This window comes from Rattus rattus, chromosome 15, assembly GCF_011064425.1.
Source record: "Rattus rattus isolate New Zealand chromosome 15, Rrattus_CSIRO_v1, whole genome shotgun sequence".
Taxonomy (NCBI): domain Eukaryota; kingdom Metazoa; phylum Chordata; class Mammalia; order Rodentia; family Muridae; genus Rattus; species Rattus rattus.
Genome location: NC_046168.1, coordinates 43,869,239 through 43,894,188, shown reverse-complemented (window position 1 = coordinate 43,894,188; position 24,950 = coordinate 43,869,239). Strand labels below are relative to the sequence as shown.

The following is a 24,950-nucleotide window of genomic DNA, read 5'->3' as shown; positions in this document are numbered from 1 at the left end:
TCTCAATAAATGCTTCGATTTTTATTCATAAACTATCAGAATCTAATGATTTCAAATTGAACAACACTGGTCATATTAAGCATGAAAATGGAGGCTCATCAAGGGCTGTTTTCATAATAAAGATTTGTCCTACAAAGTCACACAAAATTGATTATTAGAAAGATGTAGATAAAGATAAGAATAATCTTGACATTTAATGGGTAGATCCTAAGCACCCGGTACCAAGAGAAAGAACGGGAAACAAGCGATGTTCATTTGAAACATGTTTGGGATAGTCCTGAGACTTCTATAAGCCATAATCTCAAGGACATGTGCACGTTTTTGGAACATGAAGCCATCTTGACATTCATTATTAACAGAGTGACTATGTGACAACACCTGCCATCTAATGTAGATGTGGGGACTGTCAACTTGCCCTAGCTATAGCTTTAGTTGTTTAAAAATAAAGTTTTACAAAAAAATAGTTACGTGTCTTGCATTACTTTGCTTACAAGCCTACAATTCTCCAACCGTTCTTAATCTAATAGAGAATGCTTGTACTATTACAGTATACTCCATCCATCATATTAGGTGAAACACATCAGAAAATGAATTTAACATTCCATCAAAAGTAAGTGTCTTGCTCCTTATAAGTCAAGATACCACAACTCTTTAACATGTTGGCACTGAGCCTTTCCTGCAATACCTCAATTTTGACCCTAGAAAAATAGAGAAAAATGTAAAGCTATAGATATGTTTAAATGACAAAATCAGCAAGTTTGACCTAAGACCTTTATCATTCTGATTTTTTTAAAAGGATGTATAGCTGGAAATATTTTCTGAATGGGAAAATCTTTAAATACTATCGCTTAATAGTTTTAATAACACTGTTGCAGAACTTTGAACTCAATCAACAGTCTATGTTCCAAAATAACTTTTAAAACCTGGGCACATCATTCTCTAACATCTCTAAGAAAGTAGAGATGCCAAACTACTTAAGAATTAACTAAATTAAAATAAACAAAAATACTATCTTCAAAGGGTAGTCACAACCAGGAAATTATTTCTGGTATCTGATATGGTTTTACAATTTTTCTCACACAATGTATCACAATTTCTAATTATTTAACTGATGTCATTCAGGGTTGTTGGTTTAGGAGAATGGTTAAACCCAGCACACTGTAAAGATTATACAGAAGAAAGTCAAGACAACTTTAAAATAACCTTTCTATTCAAATCAGTTTACAACTTTATATAAACTTTAATGTAAGAAAATACAACTCATTTATGAAACTTGTTTTGTCAAGTTTATGGAAGCAAGTATCTACTAAAGAAATTATAGATAAAACATTTAACTGAAAAAAATCTCACACACACACACACACACACACACACACACACCCCTCACAAGAAACCAGGGTTATCTTACTTTTGTAACAGTTGTTTGGGCTTTACAGAGCTTTAAGTTACGCCAATTTGTACCCGAGATCAATGACAGAAAAGGCAACAATTTCTAAATTGGGTATATATTTGTTTACAATTTTTAATGTAAGGCAATTTATCAAAAGAGACAAACCACAAGATGAAAATGAAGGCAACAGAAAAATTCAACTTCTCACAACCAAAACAATTATCACATCCTTAAAATATAATTTAGAAAAGTGTTGTAAAAGATGTTGCAAATTTGAATTCCATTTATCAACATTGTATTAATTTATAATTCTGGACAAATCATTTTTAAAGTGTGAGGCTTAAAAAATCATTTTTCAGTGTATATGTAAATGTTTATCCCACATGTTTATTCAACTGGGCCATTTAACGTCATAGCAATTTGTATTTCTTAAAATTTCATTCAACTTTACTTAGGGTTGAATACACATGAAATGTGCTTTAATGCATAAGAATCACAGTGGATAGCAGCAAAGGACTGGGGAGGGGCATTAAGGAGAATCTGGTCATTCACATTGTGATTATTCTGCACATTAAGGAAAGGTAACTCACACTTCTAGACCCTCAAGACATCCATCCCTTTCCAAGAACCAAAATAAACTCAAGACGCCTTGCAGACACTTCCCCACCCCTGAACAAATCGATGACTCTCACACATAAAAACTAAAAGTTATGGCAGCAAAGACTTCAATGGCGATGTAAGTCTGTAAACTGTACTCAAGTCTTGTTTCTCAAACCCAAAGTGCAAGAAAGAGGGCTCCCAATCTCTCAGTAGTGCTTCTCCTGCAAATAATCCTTCATTTTGTTTGGCAAAGGCAGTTTCTGAATTAAGTCTATTCTGGTGTACTGACGTATAACAAAGCGGCACAGATACTGCAGAGAGCGCACCTGCATGAACCGTGACACTGGATTGGTCAGTCTGACTGGGTAAGTTGCTGATCCAGGTAACCGAGACCTTGAATAACAAAATGCTCCATTTTCAGAGTCCCTGATTGAATGCTCGATTAAGTCAACTATAGATGTATGCCCTTCCACATCTGGCTGTTCATAAAAGCTGAACCTACCATTTGAGTGCTCAATTCTAGTGTGAAGTGTTTTACCATGGGAGCGGAAGCTCAAGCTTAAAAGGTAACGGTCATCAGAACTATCCCGGACAAGAAAAGAACCATCTGGCACATTTGACAACTTCCCCTCTGCCTCCCAGCGTGTGATGGGGCCCCAGTACCACCCCTGTTTTGCAAGCTTCTTCAGCTCCTCCGTAAGACTTGTAACAACCATTGGGCCACTACTTTGCACCGAGTCATAAACTCTAGCAACCCCAGGTGCAGAGTTGGGATCGAAATTCAAATGACAGCGAACACTTTCGGCCATGTGCAAGTCTGGGCCTGAGAGGCCGCTGAAGTTCCTTTGGATTGGGTTATTCTGCATTGGAGGTAGCAACGGTGAGAGGGGAGGGGCATCATCATGACCTCCTCTAGGGCTCTGCAACATGACTCCTGTGGTGCCAATCAATAAGTTGTTCACCGATGAATCCACAAGGATCTCTGGGCCTACAACCAGGTCCTGGTCCACGTGACTGTCGTCTTCGGAGAAGGTCCCACTCGCCCCTGGCAGGGGTACGGCTGACACCTCCATGGGAGAAGACGTATCCAGGCAGCAGCTGCGCGGCCCTTCGAGTGGGCACATCCCGTCGTCTAAAGGCACGGTGTACTGAAGGTAGTCCTGAGACATGAGTCCGATTACTACAGGCACGTGTTCCTCCAGGTGGAGGCTCAGCTCCCCGGGCGAGCTGGGGCTGCAGCGGGACTCAGGGCGCGGCTCTGGCTGCAGGTCTCGCAGCTCCCTGGGCTGCAGTAGCTCCCTGGGTTGCAGGTCACGCAGCTCCTTAGGCTGCAGCTCCCGAAGCTCCTTGCGCACACCGTTGACTGGTCCTGGGCTGGCAGCATGCACCAGTGCCTTCACTCGCATCTCCATCTTGATGCATGTCTCCTCCGAGCTAGTGGGACGCAGCGGCCAGGGTGTGGGGCTATAATGGTGGCTTCGCAGTGATGTGGAACGGATGGGCCTTGGAGCACGCACATCCTTGAGGCCACCAGGAGCTGAAGCTGAGGAGAAGGCATCCTCATCTGTGGGCGCAGTGCCACTCTTGCCCTTGGTCTTCTGCTTGGCGGACAACCGCCTCTTCAAAGTGCCCATCAGGCTCTCGCTTTTGGACCTGTTCTTCCCTTTCTCGTCCTCACTGCCAATGTCGCAGCTGGCCATGTCTTTGCCGTAGCAGCTCCCGAATAAAGAGTCATCTTTTACGAAGTCACCAGCAAGGGACTGGGGCTGAACCACCATGAACTCAGTTTCGTCTTTGCTTTTACTCAGATTGAAAGATTTCCTGAAGGTCTTCAGACTGATTTTCTTCATTGTGACAAAAGTTAACTAATCCAAATGGGTCAATTTGCTTCTAAAGCAGCTATCCCCAAACATCGGGAGGGGCTGTGATGCCTCATGGGTGAACTCTGCCCGGTTTCATTTAACCTCTGAAGCTATTTTCTGGGGGAAAAGGTTAAAAAAAAAAAGCCATTAAACATTTTAGTTTTCAAATAAAATAGTAGAAATTTAAATTTTTAGCTTCAAAACAAAAGCACCCAATTCTATTCTTAGGAACTTTACCCTAAAGATTAGGATAACTGCCTGCTATATACTGGGCATGGAGCAAACACTGGGTCCTTTATTTACCCCTTGTTTTTTGTTTTGTGTTTAGGCCAGAACTAAGTCTTTTCTACTGACCAGGTCTAAGTAGCCCCCTCATCACTGCCCATGCACCAGGCTGAAGGAGCAAAACATAATGAAGGCACCAAGATGTCCTGGAAGAACAGGCAAGCACACCCCAAACACATACATGTGTATTATGAGGCAGTTTATGGCCCATCACAGGTGCACTGTGACCCAAACTAGAAAAACGCACCAGAAAACTTACACCTTTCCACCTGCAGCTTAGAGCAGAAGACACAGCTCTAGCTCACTGTTTGCTTACTAACCCCTATTCCACACACGGCAACCTGCAATAACATGAAAGCTAGTAAGTTATGATCTTGAATGCTTGTAAGTCAGAAGAGACAGATATGAATGGTAAATTATAATACACACCTGTCTGAAACACACTGGTAAAAAGGTGGGAGTTGAGGGAAAAAAGAAAATGTCAAGTGTTCAATGTTAACCACAGATACAGGTGGTTGTTGTATAGACAGAATCTGCAAACATCATGCTCACTGAAACCACTCAGTTCAGACAACCTATCAAGAACAGCTACATTAGTTCCACAAAAAGCAGCAGCAGTTTTAACATCCTCGCTGTCAGACACTGTTTCTGAAAGACACTGTAAAAATAGAATACTTATAAATATTTGGAGCACCAGCCACTTAAAGCATGAAGCTATGCACTGAGTGAACTCACAAAGTGCCTGGTCTTGTCCCAGACAGCAGACTCAGTAGCTGACTGTGAAACAGTGTTTTCACTAACTCTGAGATTTCACTAGTCCTGCTCGCCACTGTCACATATCTACACCCAGATGAGAAAAACACTGCCAATGAATACGCAACTCAATTCTAATGTTAAGGGGGCAAGATCCAATTCTAGACATTAGAAAGTAGCTCAATCAAGATCAATCAAGATCAATCAAGATCCAATTCTAGACATTAGAAAGTAGCTCAACCAAACCATATGTTTTAGATCTCTTTCCTCCATCTTCTAGGCAGAGATTACTCTAAATTTTTTAAAGAGTATCTATTTTCCTGTTTGCACTTCCAAAAATATATGCCATCTTTTTATAGGATTACCATCTGTCCTGTGCCCAATAAGTATTCTGAATCAATCTTGCCATTTTTCTAATTGCAAAGTTTTAAGTTTACACATATACTTGAAAAATTCATATAATGGTTCAAGGGAAAAGGTTCTAGATATTTATTTAAAAAAATAAAAATAATAAAGAAAAAAAGAAAAACCTCTATAGGGCCAGTGAGGTGGCCCAGCAGGTACTTGCTACTAAACCTGATAACCTGAGTTCAAGCCCTAGATCCCAATTGGAGGTAAAACTCCAAGTTATCCTCTGATCAACATACAAACAACAGTAGTGAAACACACACACACACACACACACACACACACACACACACACACGAGAAAGAGAGAGAACATGAAAAACTGTTTAAACAAAAAAAGAATTCTCTACAGAAAGTAGCATCTACTTGTTCCTTTACCCCTTTTTTTTACACAAGGTCTCAGGTAAACCAGCTGTCCTTAAACTCACTGTGCAGGCCAACAATAAATCTGATCTCAATGAGCCTCCTGCCTCTACTTCCCATGCACTGAGGTTACAGGTGTGGACGACCACTCTGGGTAGCCTTCCCAGAGTGTTTTTATTCTCTCAAAAGATCTTGAAAAATGCTGTTTGGGAATCACAAAATGATTTAATTACGTGTTTTGTGACTACTGAAATTTATCCTATTAGAAACTAAAACCAAGTTTAAAACTACTTACCTGTTTATTTAAAAACATTAATATGCTTATTATGCATTAACATAAATCAGTTTCCTGAAAAAAAATAACTACACTTTCTAAATGCTAAAAACAGAGTGAGAGAGAAAAGTAGCAGCATTTCTTATTATGGAGAATCTTGTGTTGACAGAAAACATAGCTGAGCTCACTTCTGCCTCTGCATATCATCTTTCAATATGTTCTTTATCCGGGGGTAAGGAAAAATCCAGTGAACAGAGACAGTGGGAAAAGAAGATATTTTGCTTAATACCCTTTATATACTTGTGCATAGTTTTCTTTGATAATGAAGCAGTGGTTGTTTGTGTTTGTGTACATGTGGATGTATTCCTCCATCAACCTCTGCAGCTAATTCTTCTTCCTATACTAAATTTCCTTAGTTTTGAGACATAGTTTCTCACTGAACCTGAAGCTCAATGTTGCAATGAGCCCTGGGGATGTCTGTTCTGGCCCCCAGAACTCAGATTACAGGAGGTGAGTCTCAATACCCATCTTTTCACATGGGTTCTAGGGATCCAAACTCTGGTTCTCATATTTGTACAGCAAGTACTTGATCCACTGAGCAATCCCTCCAGTCCTACATGATAAATTCTTAAAAGTTAAGCTGCACTGGAAAGCTGAAAAATCTGAAACTGTATCAACATTGTTGCTTTTACTCTATTTCACAAAAAATTAACTGTATCTTGCATTTAAAACAATGTTCATACACAATTTTGTAATATTGTGCTTCAGTCAATCATACAACAGCGAAAAAAGGGGGTTTAAGCTTTTGGGTTTTTGGTTTTAAATTACATTTGTGCGTATCACCATTGATTCTACTAGACATCCTTAGGTAGGACTTTTGGTTTAGTTAGGGCAACTGTGAGAGACATAAAAATGTAAAATTATAACCTTTATTTGAAGATTTAAACTGGGTTATCAGCAATAAGACTATCCACTGGTTTTATGGAAGAAGCTCACTCTAATCATTCATGAAAAAAAAATCTAAAACTTAAGTTGAAGAACCATAATTCTTGTGTTCCTTTAGGTAAAAATGGTGTTTCATGGGGGATTGGGGTGGGGTGGGGAGCCAAGTTAACCAGAATCAAATCGATTCTTCCTTTTCAAAATTCCCTTGCTTCATCCTGTGCAATGAGATGTTTGCCTAGCATACACAAAGCACTGGGTTCAATCCCTAGCTGTATATAAGTCAGGTATGATCTGCAAGTCTGTGATCCCATCACTTTAGGGGAGTGGGATTCAAGAGAATCAGGAATTCAAGGCCAACCTTAGCTACACAGAGAGTTCAGAATTCTGGAGACCTGACTGTCCCCCAAAGACACTAACTATGGTGAGGCTTAAATGGGTTGATCCATTTGTTAAAACTCTATTAACTGTGCACTAAACAATGTTATTTCATTGGAGGTGAATTATACCTCATTCTAAAAACTCATTAAACAGGAAATTCAAATCAAGATAATATATTTCTAAGAGCCATAGAGTAGCTAACAAAAACTCCATTACCAGACATGGGAAACCACCTTTCAAACTGGAACTGCCCTGAAACTCTCCTAGCTGAGGACTATACAAAGGTGCTAAAGAAGAAAAGCAATTTAAGACCCACCTAGGGGAGGTCTAGAAACCACAACAATGATTAGCATAGCAAAATAAACAAAGGGGTGCAATAGGGCTGGAGAGATGGCTCAGTGGTTAAGAGCACTTGACTGTTCTTCCAGTAGTCCTTTGTTCAATTCCCAGCAACTACATGATGGCTCACAAAAGGGTACAAAAGGGGGCAACCAATAACCACCTCATTTAACTAAAGCCTATTCAACAGGAGGGAATTCATCCCTGGTACTGAAAACCTAGGCAACTACAATTGGTTGGGGAGGTCACTGACCCCCAAAAGAACCTACTATTCCTAAACTAGTATTTTTCCGAACCATATTTTAAATATCTATTCTTATGTTCACAAGTAAGCTCTTATCCCTTATCTGAGAAGCTACATTTTGCAACAGAAACCATCATAGAAATCTGCTGGTGGCCATAGTGCAGATAAAACTGGCCCTGGAGTGCCCACCCCCAATCAATATATCTACAATACAACTACACCTAAGGCTCAGGGAACATTGCAGAAGAAGGGGCAGAAAAACTGAAATAGTTAAAGACCCAGGAACATTGGCTACTAGATGGTATCTTCTATCACAGGAGCCACACCCATGAGACCTTAAAACTATGGTCACCTAAAAAAAAAAAATCTATACAATGACAATACCAGTGACACTTGAAGTGGACAGGGGAAATCTCACAAAATCCCATCTCTAACAGGCAACCAATTTCAAGTTGTCAGCCCTACACATATTCAAATAAGCAACACTTAAAGGACAGCAAGGTATTTATAAGTCTATGCACATATGCATGTGTAACAATAATTGAGGTCATGCATTTGAGAGGGGGTGCAGTGGACATGGGGAAAAGAGGAAAGGGTAGGCGTGGGAACTATGTAAATATAGTCCTCATGGATGAAATTCTTAAAATGGTAAAACATAATGTAAACGTATTAAAATGTAAATGTAAATGTAAAAAGAAAGGATCTTCAGGTCAGAAAGATGGTTTGCCAGTAGAATGCGTCTCTTGAAGATTCAGTTCCTGGTACCCACATTGGATGTCTCACAATCACCAGTTAACTAGTTTCAGAGGATCTGACCCTCATCTGGCCTCTGTTGTACATATGTGGTGCACTCATCTACATCCAGGCATACACACACCATACAGTTCACCCAGGAATTTGGGAAAGCTTTATAAGGTTATTTAAAAACATTTATTAAATTCGCCTATGCATTAACCAAATAGACATACAACTAGTAATTTGTCTTTTGGATATGTTCTTTTGTCAAAGTTATAAAGACAACAATGTTCTTTCTACCGTTGTTTTAAACAAACCTGTTGCTTACATTGCTTATAGTGGTAAACACTACCGAAATATTGACAGAGTGACACAAGGACTAAGTCTTCTGAATAGTTTCATCAGTTCTTATAATCTTAGAACTCTAAGTTCTAAGCATGATGAAGCTTTTTAAGTTTAATGAAGCAGTTTTTTCACTATAGAACTAGACTGAGTTTATGCATATCCCAGCTCTATTTAGCAATTATATGATCTTAGATATAACTAAATCTACCACTCACGTAACTTATGGAGTCAGATGTCCCTAAAGCAATGTCTTACATACTTAGGCTAAATAGTTGCAGCTAATAGTAAATTGCAACATTTTTCATTAAGTAAAACAAAGCACAAACACCTTAGGACACTTGCCAAAAATCACATAACTAATTCTAAAGTCGACTTAATCACAATACACACCTTTATATTACATAATTCTTCTTAGAAAAAAACATAGCTTTAACCTAACTTGTAGAAAACAACACACACATACACACATATCAAATATCTACAGACTACTAGTTTAATATACAAAGAAAGAAGTCCAGGAAAACATCATGAGAAAAAGAAAGCTATAAGACAAAATGCAAAGATGATCCTGTCTCTGTGTGTGTTTATATCTAAGCCAATACATTAAACATCTCAGGTAATAAATAAATACCAATAGTTACACATCAAAAGACCAGGAAAAAGGTGCAGAAGCCCAATTTTCTTATTTAGGACTTTCTGTAACAATTGAGCAGGTTTAACTTAGCACTGAACAACCACTCCATGCCATCTCACCTGCCAAAGTTGAATAGTGTAATACTAGGCAAGGCTCTGCCAAAGGTACTCCTCTCGAATCCTCCCCAGCCATGTCAAAGTCTTCCTAGTTTTAAATATTACAATGCAGATAGACTTTTCATGTTTGACCTCATGCTATATACCCAACACTGACTTCAGCTTTTTGCTTTCCAGTTCAATTCTAATTTGATCTATTGTGGTGAGTCTGTTCCCTGTGGCCACTAGAAACCTATTCCTCACCCAGCTAAATCCCTGGCACCTGAATTCATCCAAACAGAGGTTTCTATCATTCATAGGATTCTGACAAGTTTCCTTAATTTATACACATTTCTTTGCCTCTGCAACTTCTCTTATTATTGTAAGCTATACCTTTGTCAAGTCATTGACAAAACACTGTGCTTTCCAGAAAAGTCTGAAGACTTAGCTACAAGCAATGGTTAGAAATACAGACTGAAGGACAAAACTGTACTCTCCAGGCCTTCGGACTCCACAGGGCATTAAGATGTCAGAAATCATGTACAGTAGAAAAGCACTTAGGATTTTGCACTTTCAGTGGCTCAGGCCAGGAGGGAGCTGGTTCTAAAAACCCATTCTCACTTGCTGATGCAAAGCTGATGGATACAGCTGTGGAGGTCAGAATGCACCAAAAAGTACATTTCCCGTCCTGTCCTTCACAAGACCTTACAGAAAAACAAAGTAAATTTAATAATGTCTCCAAAATCCACAAGAAGTCCTCTGAGTAACATGGAAGCACTGAAAGTTTGGTGTATGCCTTAGAAACTACCACTTTTTGTTGGCATAAAGCAGGCAATTCACAGCAAGATGAAGAACACAGATAAGTCATTCTGCCTGAGTCATTTCACAGGACCATTTATTTCCTAATGCTCTGGATGCCTGTGAAATGTTTCCTCACTCAGAAATACAGGCAAAAACAGCATATGCATAGATGTACCTGTAACATGATGTAATGAGGAGACTTGTAGGTCCTTTCCCCCCCAGAGTAACTAAAGCTGAGCTTATCTGTCAAACAGCACTAAAACACATGCTAACAAACACTACCGAACTCTGGAGAAGGCAATCTGTGCAGGAGATGGCAAGACTGAGAAGAACAAAGAAGGAAGGACTTGTCAGAGAGGAAGGCAGAGATATAAAGAAGACCAGCTTCTAAACAGGAACAAAGGAGACCAGAAGGGAGTAGGATCATACATTCAAATGCTGAAGGACATTCTGCTACCAAGAATTCTATAGCCAAAGCCATGTAGGGTAAATCAGGGAAAAGAAGTGATGACTGACGCTGCAGGCCCAAACTATTGTGTGGGTAGGGCCTACCTCTGAGTAAGTAGTCCTCATTTATATAGAAAGTATGCAGAGCAAACCAGTAAGCATCCTTCTTCCTGTCTTTTTTTTTTTTGATATTTAATTTATTTACATTTCAAATGTTATCCCTTTTCCCAGCTTCCCCTCTGAAATCTCCCTATCTCATCCCCTTCCCTCTGCTTCTATAAGGGTGCTCCCCCACCCACCCACCTTCACCTAACCACCCTGGCATTCCCTATACTAGGGCACGAAGCCTTCACAGGACCAAGGGGCTCTGCTCCCACTGATGCCAGATAAGGCCATGCTCTGCTACATATGCAGCTGGAACCATGGGTCCCTTCCTGTCTTGAGTTCCTATCTTGGCTTCTCTCAATGGATTGTCAGCCAGAATATGTAAGCCAAATAAACCCTTTCTTCTCGAAACTGCTTTTGGCCATAATGTTTCATAACTGTATAGCCATGCTGTCTATAAGATTCTTCTAACATGTAATGATGCATGTCACTTAAAGAACAGAATAAAGAATACACCAAGAAAGTAACCACTAAAAACCTGAAATAAACAGAAATCCGACATTTTGACAATTCTGCACCTAACCTGGTATGATGAGTTGTAATCAAATGCAAGGGTTGACAGAAATAAAAACTCACTCATATGCTAAGGGAACACAAAACAGAAGAGCTGTGTGTTCAGATGTAGCTTCTTTCCTAGGACATCTTATAACATGCAATCAAATATTCAAACTCAGAAAAGAACCCAAAATCAGAAACACTTTTTCTCTCAAGTATTTTGGGCAACCAACACTCAGCCTAGGACTTGAACACTAATAACAGCTTTGTGTGTTGTTTTTAAGTATTCATTCTTAGGACAGACAAAAACAAGACTCAGCAGTGTTTAAAAGAGTAACATTATACAGGATATGTTCTTTGACCAAAATGAAGCTAAATGATATACATACAACTGAGACAAATCTGGAAAACCACCAAATATAAGAAAATTAAACAAAATACTTCTAAATAATCTATAGGCTAGAAATAATAAGCTTAAACATATTCTAAACAGAACAAAAAATAAAACATAAAGTGGTACAGTTTATAAATAGGCATTGTAGAAATCATGTAAGCCTATCACTTGAATCTGAGGCTAGTGTGGACTGCACACAGGAAACTCTTGAGAATGTAGAACTTAAATTAAGCCAACTCTAAGAAATAGTAAATAAAATAAAAACTAAACCCAGAGAATATGAACACATGCATGTAAATGACTGAGTAGAAATGAATAAGATAAATAGCAGGAAATCTCTAACCAATTCTTTTAGATGATAGAGAAGAAATAATACCAAAGCCAAACACAAGAGACCAGAAAGTGTATCCCATGGGGTTCCAAAAAGCCTTAATCTAGTATTAGCAAACTTGACAACACAAAGAAATCACTATGATCAGGTTCTAGTACTGATTTTGTTCATATTTGTGTGGGGCTTGTAGTTCTGCCAGGACTGTGTGTATATTTGTGTAAGTCAATGGATAACCTGCAGGAGTGTTCTCTCTTCTACTTTTTGGATTTTGGGTAAAGAATTTGGTCATCATCCCTGGTGGTCCTACTGAGCTATCTCATGACCCACAAACAAGTTTCTTTAATAGCAGTGATCAATTAATATAAAGAGGAATCACTCAGGACAATTTAACTAACTCTATTCCATTATAAAAAAAGAACTATGACACACTGTAGATGTCTAGAAATTTCTCCATATCCAGCCCTACAGATTGCCTTGTTTCCTGCTTTCTTCTAGTGCATTTTCCCTTGCTACATAATGCTTGTGTCTTTGTTTTTGATTCTGTCCCTTTTGTGCTTTTATTATTTGAGCCTTTTACTTTTTTCAAGAAATTACACTGAAATACAGTTTTGCCTGTATTTTCTACAAAAAGTTTTGCCATTTATATTGAAGTTCTTGGTTAGCCTAGTACTGATTTATGTGAGGGTAGGGATTAATTTTTCCACTTAGATAACTAATTGGCTCAATATTCACAGAAAATATTGACTCCTACAAATAACAATGCTTCTTGAATTATGATAAAAACAACTGAGTCTTAAAAATCAAACACATCTCAATTCCAACAGTGTAAGCAGTGGAACAAATGCTGGCAAAGCTACATGTGGACCATGGAGAGCCACTGAAATCCATGTTTACACAGTTATAAATAGCATGGAGGCACCCATAGTGTTCATTTGTTAAGTGCAAAACACAGGAAATAAAATTATATGTAAAGTGTGGTCTCAATTATGTAGCAAGAGTAGGGAGGAAAGTGCACAGAAAAGGACCCTGTTGGAGAAAAGAATTCTTTAGATATGTTAGTTTATATGAACTTGGAATGTTTAAGAGAAAATTCTGTGAGGTTATTTGTTTTTCTGAAAATACATTTTACTTGGGAATTGCCACATAAATCCACCAATTTCGAGCAAAGCAGAAGGCTTCTTCTACGAGTCAATTATTTCACAAACTAACAAAAAATTTCACAAACAAAAAAAGGCAATGGATAAGACTGTTATTTTGCTTTAGTATAACCTAGATAACTTCTTCCTTTTTATGTTATAAAATCTGACATAAAGTTTTATACTGATATGCATCATGGCCTACTGGTCTTATGTGTTCAAATTTTAAATGACAACTATGACAAAATCTACCTTCAATAGCACACCTCCTTCCCTTTTTGGTTTACAGTCCACAGCTAACCAATGCAGACACCCCTTGCAGACACTGCATTTAGATCCCTCCCTCCACCTTCAGACCCAGGCACTGGTTATGTCTTTGCCTAAGCCACAGCTGCACTCACAGCTGATCATGGCTGGAAAAGGCCACTCAGATGGTTCTCCTTCAGTTCTCAAGGCAGTATGTGAGGTCGATCAATGCTATCTAGAAATCAACTTTCTGGCTCATTCTCTCTTGTTGCTGCTCACATCAAATACTCCATCTTCAATCTCAGCTGATGGCTCAGCCTCTAATTTCAGAGAAAATAAATCATCAAAAGAAAACTACGTAGCCAGAAATAAAGCTCTGCTGTGGAAAGTCTCCCCAACAAAGTCCTAGGTTCAAGCCCCAGCATCAAAAACGAAGGCAAAGAGAAAAGTGTGCATTCTACTATCTTGTCAATCCAATTAACAATGTTTGTTCCACATCTCTCCTCAGCTCCTTTCTAAAGGCACCACGACCTTGTCTGCACACTCCATTTCCTAACAACTCCCCTTCTATTGGATCATTCCTCACATATATACCCCACTTTCTCCACGGCCATGGCTCCACCTCTGCTCCCCGTGTGGCAGCACTCCCTAGAGACCTTCATGTTTTTCAACTCACTTCCAAACTTGCTTTACCTGCAAGCTCCCACTTCCACTTACAGCTACTTCACTTACCTCATTCTTACAAGGGCTCAGATCAACACATTCAGAATCACCCTTGGCTCCTTTCTTGATCTGAAGCCTCATGAATGTCATGAAAGTCTAATCACAGCTACCCTTAACACATATATTCATAATTTAATTATTTTGCCAACAGATTCTAGTTTCAATCTCTTGAAGTACTGTAATAGCATCTTAGAGATAATTTTATTGTGTTTTCCTTTGTCGTATACTCTGATATAAAGCACTGGTACCCAGGAAGACAAGGCAGTTGCTTACAATGGTGTCTGCTTCTATTCTAGTAACAAAGTCCTTCACTTTGTACTGTAGGCTTTCATATCTCTTACAGCAGGCCAGCTTCACAATGTCTGGCATGTACATGCAAATAAAAATAACTAAAGTGTACAAAATGCAATAAAACTTCTTTGTCTTCTTTTAGGGCCTGTAAATAATCAAAATAAAACTTTTAACAAATAATATGGAATATTTTCAGGACTACAAAAGTGGATTTGAAAAAGATAACCTTAAAACATGGGCATAAAATTGCCATAAAAATGACAATTTATAATTACAGCAAAAGCCTTAGTAAATTTTAAGTATGTTTACTCACAGGCATATGACACTAACATATGGGGAAGCAACAACCCAAGTTTGCAGAGGTTTGAACTGACTGATCTTCCTTCCTGAGTTCCACAAGAACAAAGAGCTTCAATCTCTAAAGCACGCTGGGAGACTTGTATGTTTAACCTGTAGAGCAAGTTTTACATGAACTTTCCTAAGAATCTGATTATAACCTCATTTACTACATTCCTGTTATATTACAGAGGGAAAAATGTTCATAATTTCAATCACATACAAAAAGTTAATGCAGCTAGCTTTTAAGAATTAATGAGATGCTCACTTTTCCTTAATATTTTATTCATTTAACAAGTTGCACTTTAAAAAGTAGTAGATATTGCACATCTTTAATTTCAGTGGCAGAATCAAGCAGATCACTATGCCTTAAAGGGCAACCTGCTCCACATACTGAGTTCCAGGCCACCAGGCTACAGGTGGTACGCAATCTATCAGCTCAGTGTTCTCTAGTGTGTATACACATTACATCTATTATACCCATTTTACACCTAAGTTGGCACTTGTTAATTCAAAGCATCATGATTAGTATCATAGGAAATGTCTGGTCTCTGTTTTGTTGCTGATACAGCTAAACCCTACAGTTTCCTGAGTGATGAAAATATCTTCCTAGATCTGACAAATAATTCTTAATCACACCAGAGTTGTGACTTAGACTACACTACAGAGTGGGAAATTTTGGCCCTACTCCCACATCAGGAGGGAAGGGAAGAGTTAGAAGATTGAGAAGGGCTGTGATCAGGATGTAAAGGGAATAAAAACTTAGTCAATAAAGAAAAAGAGCAAGAGATTGATCAGGTGCTAAAAACACTCTTAATAGATCACCAGTTTCTGCACACAAGAGGTACTGGGAGAGCAGGGCATGCTAACAGGGCATAGGAGCTGTAAATCACACCCAACACCACATCCCATGCAGCTTTTCTATTCACCTTTTCCTGGTATGTAATCCTTACAATAAACCAATCAACTAAGTATTTTACTGAGTTCTACAGATTATCTAATCAGACGAGGTCATTATGAGAACCTCTGACTTATGGTGAATCAGCAAGAGGGCATCTGTATGAAGAAGTCTGTGGACTGTTGTACCTGAGACGTCTGTGCTACTCTGAACAGTGGCATAGTGGAAGATACCAGTTTTTATGTTGGAGAATTAGTGTACTGAAAATACATGGTAACAAACATACCCACTCCTTCATTCTGTATCCAGGTCATCTATAAAATAACTATTGAGCATTTCAACAAACTCTTTCCTTAAAAATAAAACAGTGGCACAAGGGCAGCACTGATAAAGGAAATCTTGGGCACGTTCCCACATAGCCACTTTGTTGACTAAGTCACAATTATACTTGACTTTTTGAAAAGATCTATTGTAATATTTAGTGATAAGTTATATAATATTATAAACCCTGTCTGTGTTGTAAATGTAATTGTTTTAATAGAATTCATGGATACATCGACATAACTGACATTTGAAAATTAAAAGAAACTAACAGTTTGATAAATGTCAACAGAATGGTTTCAGCTGAAATATTATACATTCTCCAAAATGCTCATCACTTGCACTGCCTATGAAATAAGTGTATCCTTTCTGGTTAAGATATCAAGTAGGTTAAGTTCTTGATGAGTTTTAAACAAATTGAACAATTACATAAAACTCAAAGAAGATCTACATTTTTACTCTGGATAGAATACAACAGAATGATGCTATCACGTGATTTCTCTAAGAACATGCTCATCTATAAAAATCTCTTTGATGCACTGAACTACTATAGTAAGAAAGCTTAACTCAGATTCTGACAGACAACACAAACATACAAATAATGACTAAAGAGTAACAAAGTTCCTTTGATTGTTTCAGAGTCTGTAGGTCATAACACAGAAGTTCCAATCCCAAAAGAAATTATTATTCAATGCTTTTGCATAAAAAACACACAAGCTTTTTTAATCTCTGCTGTAGGTTATGAGCTTATGGTAAAAAACAATTGCATTTTCGAAATTACACTTGAATTAAGAATTTCACTCTATCATCTGTGAATGGTAGGAACACATAAAAGGGCCAATCTTGTTAATCCAAAATTTCAGGATCTCCATGACATAGGGCAATAAGAGGATAACAGGGAAGTCTCAGTCAGGATCCAATATTAATGGTGTCACAGAAACCAGAGATCTCAAACCAGACCAATGACTCATTACAATGAACATTTGCAAGTGAAGATATATAGACAGAGAAATATACTGTGGGACACATTGTGACACACTACAGCTTCCACAATGAACTTTCTATGCTTTTGCGTGTGTGTTTTATTTTGGGGGGAAAGTTACAAGGGTAAAGGGCAGATATGAGGGGACCTGGAGATAAGTGGGTCTAGGGTGCATGATATGACACTCACAAAGAATCAATAAAAACTTTAAAAAAGTAAGATTTTAGAATAACAAATATGAGATATAAAAAGTAATTCACACAAGACTTACTATCAAACGTACAAAGAGGTAGGGTAAACTTTATCCATCAAATCTCAGAGAATAATAATTAAGCAATGCAGCCCTGTTAACCAAAAACTATTAACAATCTCACAAAAAGACTGATTGTTTTGTAAACTAATCTAGCTAAAATAAAATTATCCAACATGGGCTAGTGAGTTGGCTCTACAAGCAGGTAAAGGGTATTGATACTGCCACACTTGATAATCTGAGTTCAATCCCAGAACCTAAATAGTGAAAGGAGAAAAACAACTCCTATAAGTTACTATCTGATCTCCACACATGCACACAAACCTACCTCCCCAAAATAAATAAATGTAAATAATATGATATAACTTAAAGCTATTCATATTGTCTACTGTAGATCATCTGGCTTTGGGCTGGAGGTATAGCCCAAAGTGCTTACTTGACTTATATGGAAAACTAAGGCTCTAACACAAGAAAAAAAAAAAGGAGGGGTGGGGAAGACAAGCCAGCTAATTGCTGGTTTTTCTGAAGGCCTAATTAACCATAAAGTTCTGGAGCAGGGTATGTAGTACAGGCCTACAATCCTATTAAGACAACACAGTGAGTTCCAGCTTTGGCAACATAGCAAAATTGTCTCAAAAAACAAATAGCAACAAAAACCCATCATGACCAACAAAGAGCATACAAGTTAATTGCTACCTGTCTTAGCTGGGGTCTCTAGTGCTATAAGACACCATGACTAAAACCAATTTGGAGAGGCAAAGGGTTACCTGGCTTACACATTGTGATCACAGTCCATCAGAATCAGGTCAGGAACTCAAGGCAGGAACCTGAAAACAGGAACTGGAGCAAAAGTCATGAAAGAATACTGCTTACTAGCTTGCTCCCTATGTTCAGCCTACTTTCTTCTATCAACCAGGATCACCTGCCCAGAAGTGTCACTGTTCCCACATCAATCATTAATCAAGAAAATGTACTATAGACTTACCTACAGACAAATCTTATGGAGGCATTTTCTCAATTTAGAGTTCCTCTTCCCAAATAACTGTAGCTTATGTCCAGTTGACAAAAATCTGACCAGCATGCTACCATTCTCCCAGACAAAATGAAAACCTGAAAGCAAAAGAAAAGTATGACAACTGGGAACAAAGTTAAAAGGCTCAGCCTAGCCTTAGCTGCAGCACCCAGCGGTAGCTCAGTGAAAGTGCACCTGTGCCAAGTCCTGTTTCCTAGATCCAGCACTGAAAAAATAACCACAAGTCAAGCCTTCTAGAATGGAAGACAAGAAGACACAGCCCTGAGAAAAGATCACAACTTTGAAATAAGTCCAGGGAGTGCAGGAAGGTAAGATAACCAAAATCCATTGTTAAAGATTTAAATACAACAAAAACAACCCCCCCCAGACTGCCATGAAAAACTGAGAAAATAAAAAATAATAAATAAACAAATCAATCCAGAACTTCCTATTGCAAAAAAAAAAAAAAAAAATCAAAACAACAAGAACAACAAAACTTCAGAGAAGTAAAAACAAAAAATGAGAGGGAAGAAATTACAAATGAAGGCTTAAGCTCTTTCCTAGAAAGCATAAGTTTAAAAATCAATGAAATTATACATTTTAAGAATAAAAGAATAATAATGATACAAACCATTATGAGGTTTTAGTATAAGCAGATATAACAAAAACTACAAAAAAATTCTAGGAAGAAACAACTGCTGTAAACCAGAGTTAGCTGGCCCAAGTTCTTCACAGTGAAAGGCGTATGATGATGGGCAATGCTTTCAAACCTCCAACTTTGTCACCCCAAAGTTCACAGGCTTTCTCCTTGAGTCTTCCACAGTCCCTGGCATTCTTGCACAACCATATGCTGAACTCTGGACCTGCCATCCTCTCCACTTGCCCGAGGTAGGACAGCAATTACAGAAGAGCAGACTGATCCAAAGAAGTCACAAGGACCCATCCCTCCAAAAACTAGAAAAGCAAAAGCCAATTTTCATCCTTTATAGCACAGTGAGATTTTAGGGTTAATTCATCAGTGCCACATAACATATTTCTCCTGAGTAAATAGTACCTAAAATTCTATACACAACCAGACCATAAACCAAATACTTAGAGCAACATTTTCTGAGACAAAAATACCAAATAGAAAGGCACCACCTCGCCCGTTTTAAGGAAGTCTCTACAAGTGTGAGTTTCAGCAACTCAAGAAGGAAAACAAGGAATTCCCCTTGGGAAAAACTTCTAGACTTACAGGCTCTTTCTGTCTCTGCTTCTATATCTCTCCTAGCAAACCAAGACAACTGTTCATGAAGACAGAAATACAAATGCCTAAATCCCAGGGTTAAATTAAACTGCTGGCATCAATGGCAATAAGAGCTGTATGTACCAGATTCCAAGCTGAAATCCTCTAGAGAAGTGGCATGCAACTAAGCTAACTTCATAAACACTCCAGTCTGAACTTATTCCTTTACTGATTCATTCATTCATCTGTAGAATGAGGAAGTCTGACTATTGAACTCTCTCTAGTCTGAAATTATAACAATTTTATAGATGTATAAAAGCATAAAAATACAATTATTTCCTATTTGTTTATATACTCTGCCAGTCTGTGATATTTGGTAATAATATTCCCTAAATGTATTTTTTCCATTAAAAGAGAAGCCAACAGACAAATGACTTATTGAAGAAGGTAATATTTCAATTAAGAACAAAGCTTGCCAAGCATGATGGTATATGCCTTCAATCCGAGCACTCGGGAAGCAAGGGCAGGTGAATCTCTGAGTTTGAGGCCAGTGTGGTCTACAAAGTGAGTTCTAGGACAAGTTACACAAAGAAACCCTATCTGGAAAAAATAAAACAAAACAAAAACCAAAACAAACAAAAGAACCAAAGCTAAACTTTTAGAATAATACATTACAAATATCAAAATTTACACAAAGAAAGTAATACACAAGCACAGTAGTACACTCACCAATGAGAACTCATCTTAATCTAAGTGTACTAACCCTGTTGCTTTAACCATTTGTTTCACTGCTGACACCATGGTCAAATAAGATCTACAGCAAAGAGCTCTCTAAGGCACTTAGTAAACCAAGCTTATCTGTGTAATTATAAAGATCAAACTAAATGATTAAGTTTTTGATGAAAATCTTTTATCTAATAGGGGCCACACATACTTCTGCGTTTGTTAAGGAGATAGTTTAAGCACAAGTTCACACATTAAGTACAATCTCATGCTGTCATTAGACTTCTGTATAAATCTCCAAGATGCACAATGTGACCACTTCAGGATGGCACTGACACCCTTGAGGTCTACGGATGATATTACAGCTTGCCACTGAGGTCTTCAGCGACATCTCATAGTCCATCATCTCTTTCCTTTCTTCTCTAATGCCCAAGAGCTGGCTGTGGGGAAATGGGATAATCATTAGAACTGTCTCAAACCATTTTCAATAATTTTAAGATAATACTTTAGTGTGGTAGCAGTAAAGAGGAGTAAAACCGCTTATACCACACATCAAGAAACTGCAGAAAAGACTCACCACAGTCAAGCTCCACTAGCATCTACGCTGACCTATGAAACACAGACACACACACACACACACACACACACACACACACACACACACACACAAGCTTGCATACTACCAGTTACCCATGCTCAGCTGCTTTCCCCTACCATGTTCATGTCCGTTGACTCTGTGTCTTACACCCTTCTCCCATACTGGACACTTTTAACTAGAAAGTCTGCATCATGCAGAGACATTGCTGGTTCTTCACCATATTACTTTTTACCAGCCAGAAAACATTTTAAACTAATTACTATTATTTGCTATATTCTAAACACAACCCAGTACACGTGCTGTTTCAATTTTCACCTCAGCTCTCAGAAACTAATGCTTTACAGTTAAAACAAATAAGTTTTTTAAAAAGTGACTACATAAAATCAAAGTGCTGAAATTCAATCTAGATTTGTATCCCCGTGAGAGACTACTGCAATCAGTTTTCTAAGCGTCTGGTGTGTCTAATTCCAAATTGTTCTTTTTTTCCTTGTTGATTCTCTGTTTAAAACTGAGGCTATCAAGAGGTTCTGGATAACTGAGGCTTGACTTTATTAAGCTGTGTAAAGAATCAGCAAGGAAATATGCTTAGGAATAACTGTTTTCCGTACTGACAAATAACTACACTTACAAAGGTGATGCAGATCTGCCCATCTGTGCCATAACCTGGTTTGGTTTATGAGTCAACTCATACACATTATGTCTCCACAGAGAAACAGCTCTCTTTGTAAAGTCATACTTGGGCCATGTGAATACAAGACTTCTGATTTTACTAATGTTATGATTTATTCATCTGAGCAAATCAGCTTAAACAAGGATGAATTACATACAATACCAAAGGCTACCTAATGTCTACTCAGTGAGCCTCTTTCTTTAATGTGATGAGAACTACATACACTTTCTGCACAGCAGGTCCCTGCACAGTGTGCAAGTTCCACAGGATATGTTGAAGACACAAAAGGGAAAGTGGCCAAGTTCCATGGAATGTGTTAGGGGACATGATAGGAAAAGAGACCATTTCAGGCACACTACCTTCCTGGAACCTATATGAAAACAGACCGGAAAGAAGAGCATAGAATAATTAGCAAGGTCTAAAGGAAACATGCCAATTTGTTACTTTAAGGGGCATAAGGTTCTCAGAGGAGTACACTAGCAGTAAGGTCTGAAAATAAACCTCTCATACAAGTAGCCACTGGTGGACACTGAGAGTTAACAGAACCACTGTATCAAGACTGAGTGTTGTAAATGCTGCTGAATAGAAGGGCCAGGGTATAATCATGGTATCAGACAAGGTGCAAACCTACATAGAAATCCTGTAGCCCAATTAAGAGTTTGGATTCACTTCAAATAAAATATATACTTGCTAAAACTGTGAGATAATTTAGATCTATTTAAGGAAGACTCAAGAGCTCCAAAGCCTGTTCAAGGTCACAATATGCTGGTAAATGACCACCCCATACACATGTCACATCTTGTGAGCAGTATGAAAACTGAAATCTTAAATATGGTCACTCAGAGTTCAACAAGATAGCCATTTAGGAAAGCCAGACTGATTCCTCATGGAAATAATAATTTCACAAAAGTACATATGTTCTACAAACATGAGTGTCACGTGTATAACTGCAAGAAATCAGAAGAGAAGCCACACATTCACATCGGTTGTACACATGTATGCATCATCCTGTTCCTTCCGAACACATATTCTTAATATTGACAGCAACCCCCAAGAAACTCAGAAATGGACATAAAGGATTTATTTCCTGTCAGTGTATCTCATGACTTTAAATAAGATTACAATTACCTCTATAAGCAAAATAAAAGATTCTCTTGGTAACACAAGGTTTCCTGAAACTGTCCACAGAGGCGAAAATCTGCAGGGTTTTCTCTAAGGAGTGAAGTTATACAAGGTTACAAATCACTTGGTTTCTGTTCTCTGTAAAGACAGCTCTTAAAAACAAGGCTTCTCCATTCTAAAGCAGACTGAAGAACATGAGAAGGTAAACTACTTGGAATCCAGTTGGTATAGCAGCGTTTTTCCACACCACACCCTGGGCTTCGGCTGGCACCCAAATCCCTGCCTTGCCACTCCCTGCAGGTGTCCTAACAAGGGAGGACACTCAGATGACTCCCTGAGGGAGACAGTGTTTTAGTTCCACAGTGAGAAGAGAAAGGAGCAGGGCCAGGGACCCGAATTCAGAGGAGTCTTAAAAAATTCAAACAGAAGTGGCTTTAAAGAGATGCTAAATGGAGCCCAAGAAAAGCTAGAAGTTCAGGTAAATAAGTTGGCAGATCCTGACTCTGTCCAGCCCTGGATAATAAACTCTCATAAGATCGCTTATGAAGCCCACTGTTCAGAAGCCAAGCCCTCAAAGAAACAAGGATTAGGGAGAGTGGTGGAACCAAGAGGTTAAGGTGACCTACTTTCTTAGGGCAGGGATGGATCCTAAACCTTTTTTCCACATCCACACATGCAGCACTGGAGAGAAATCAGAGCAGAAGAAAGACACAGATATATGCTACCCTGACTGTATTTTATCCCTGAAACCTGTAAGCAATATCACTGGTGTTTTTTCACTCCCTTCAAAGCACTGAGATTCCAAGTGAAAACTCATTCATTCAAGTAAACTACGTGGATTCCACTCTGTGGGAATTGGTGGATTAAAAGTAAACAATGAAGTAAACTGCTACCTACAATGGCTGATAATTCACCTTTGCATAGGCAGGGGGTCTACCTTTGTCTGATTACAAGTTTATCTTTATTCCAAGGGACACTATAAATTAAAACTGTGTTTGGGAAGTCTCTCGTGTGCTAATTCATATTATAATTGTAATTAGTATACTGCAAGGTACTCGGGCACAGCAGCATGTTGCCTCTGTGAGACCTTCAAGAATTCAACAATATTTCCCTACCGGAAGCCAAGAGTTCCACCTCGGACTCGCCGGCCTCCAATTACAAAAAGTGGGGATGAGAACCCCAAATCACGTTCTGACTACACACTAAGTTGGTACACACAACTCTTCCAAGTTTGGGGTCAGGCCCTGCCGTGGGAAACACCAACAGTGCCACTCAGAGCCACAATGATGTGTACCTGAAGTTGCCAACTCCGGGAGCAAAAGAGGGCCTGTGCGAGATCAGGGCAGTTTAAATGCCTCGGCCCTCCTCCCGCGACTCTTCCGCGGCACGTCGCGCGCGGCCATCCGGTCCCGGCCCCACTCGGCACCTCATCCCCTGGACGCCACCCCCGGCCCGGACGACCGCGCTGATTCCGTGGTCCCGCTCCGGGAGCCCCGACCGGCCTGGCCCACAGGCCCCGCCGCCCAGGCCTCGCGGAGCCCCGGCCTCGCAGAGCCGCGGGCCCCGGGCAACAAAGGCGGCGGCGGGCCGGGCGTGGAGCCTAGGGTCGGGGCGCCGGCCTGGGCCTCCTCCTCACCTTCCTACTCTGGGCCACACGCGACCCCGCGCCTCCCCCTTGCCACCCCGCTCACCCAGCAGCCGCCGGCTCCGCTTCCTCCCCGCGGCGGCGCGACTGCCGCGGTCGGCCCTCCTCCCACCGCCGCTCCTCCTTCCTCCTCTTCCTCCTCCCCGAAGGGAGGGCGCGCGGCCGCGGCCCAGGCGGGAGCGGAGCCACCGCGCAGGAGCCCGGGCCGCCCGCGCCCTCCGCACAGCCCGGTAGGCGGGGCGTTGCGTGGGGCCGAGCCCTGGAGGGCGGGGCCGCGGTCGGGGGTGCAAGCGGCTCCGCCCCTTTCCCCCTGCGGACTCTTCAGCAGCTGCAGCCAGGGCATCAGAGTCTCTGGGTTCCTCCTGCTCCTCTCTCTGCCCAACTGAGCTACAAGTGGGAAGCCTTCCCACACCTTCTCTGGCTTGGTCTTAAGAAAACTTGTCTTAGCCCTTCTTTCAAGTCTTCTAGCTTTCAATGGAACTCCTGCAAT

At 39.6% G+C, this 24,950-nt stretch overlaps 1 protein-coding gene across 3 annotated transcripts; it reads right to left on the bottom strand.

The window, feature by feature from the left end:
* Positions 1-1,493: 1,493 nt before the first annotated feature.
* On the bottom strand, positions 1,494-24,665 carry Socs6 (suppressor of cytokine signaling 6). Of its 3 annotated transcripts, XM_032885422.1 has the most exons (5): positions 24,507-24,665; positions 18,451-18,575; positions 18,233-18,305; positions 13,820-13,984; positions 1,494-3,969 (listed from the first exon to the last, which is right to left on the bottom strand). In XM_032885422.1, exon 5 carries the CDS (start codon positions 3,838-3,840, stop codon positions 2,197-2,199), a length of 1,644 nt encoding a protein of 547 aa, XP_032741313.1. In that variant the 5' UTR covers positions 3,841-3,969; positions 13,820-13,984; positions 18,233-18,305; positions 18,451-18,575; positions 24,507-24,665; the 3' UTR covers positions 1,494-2,196. The 3 variants fall into 3 exon arrangements, with proteins under 3 accessions (XP_032741313.1, XP_032741311.1, XP_032741312.1); XM_032885420.1 differs by lacking the exon at positions 13,820-13,984; XM_032885421.1 differs by lacking the exons at positions 13,820-13,984; positions 18,233-18,305.
* Between the last annotated feature and the right edge of the window lie 285 nt (positions 24,666-24,950).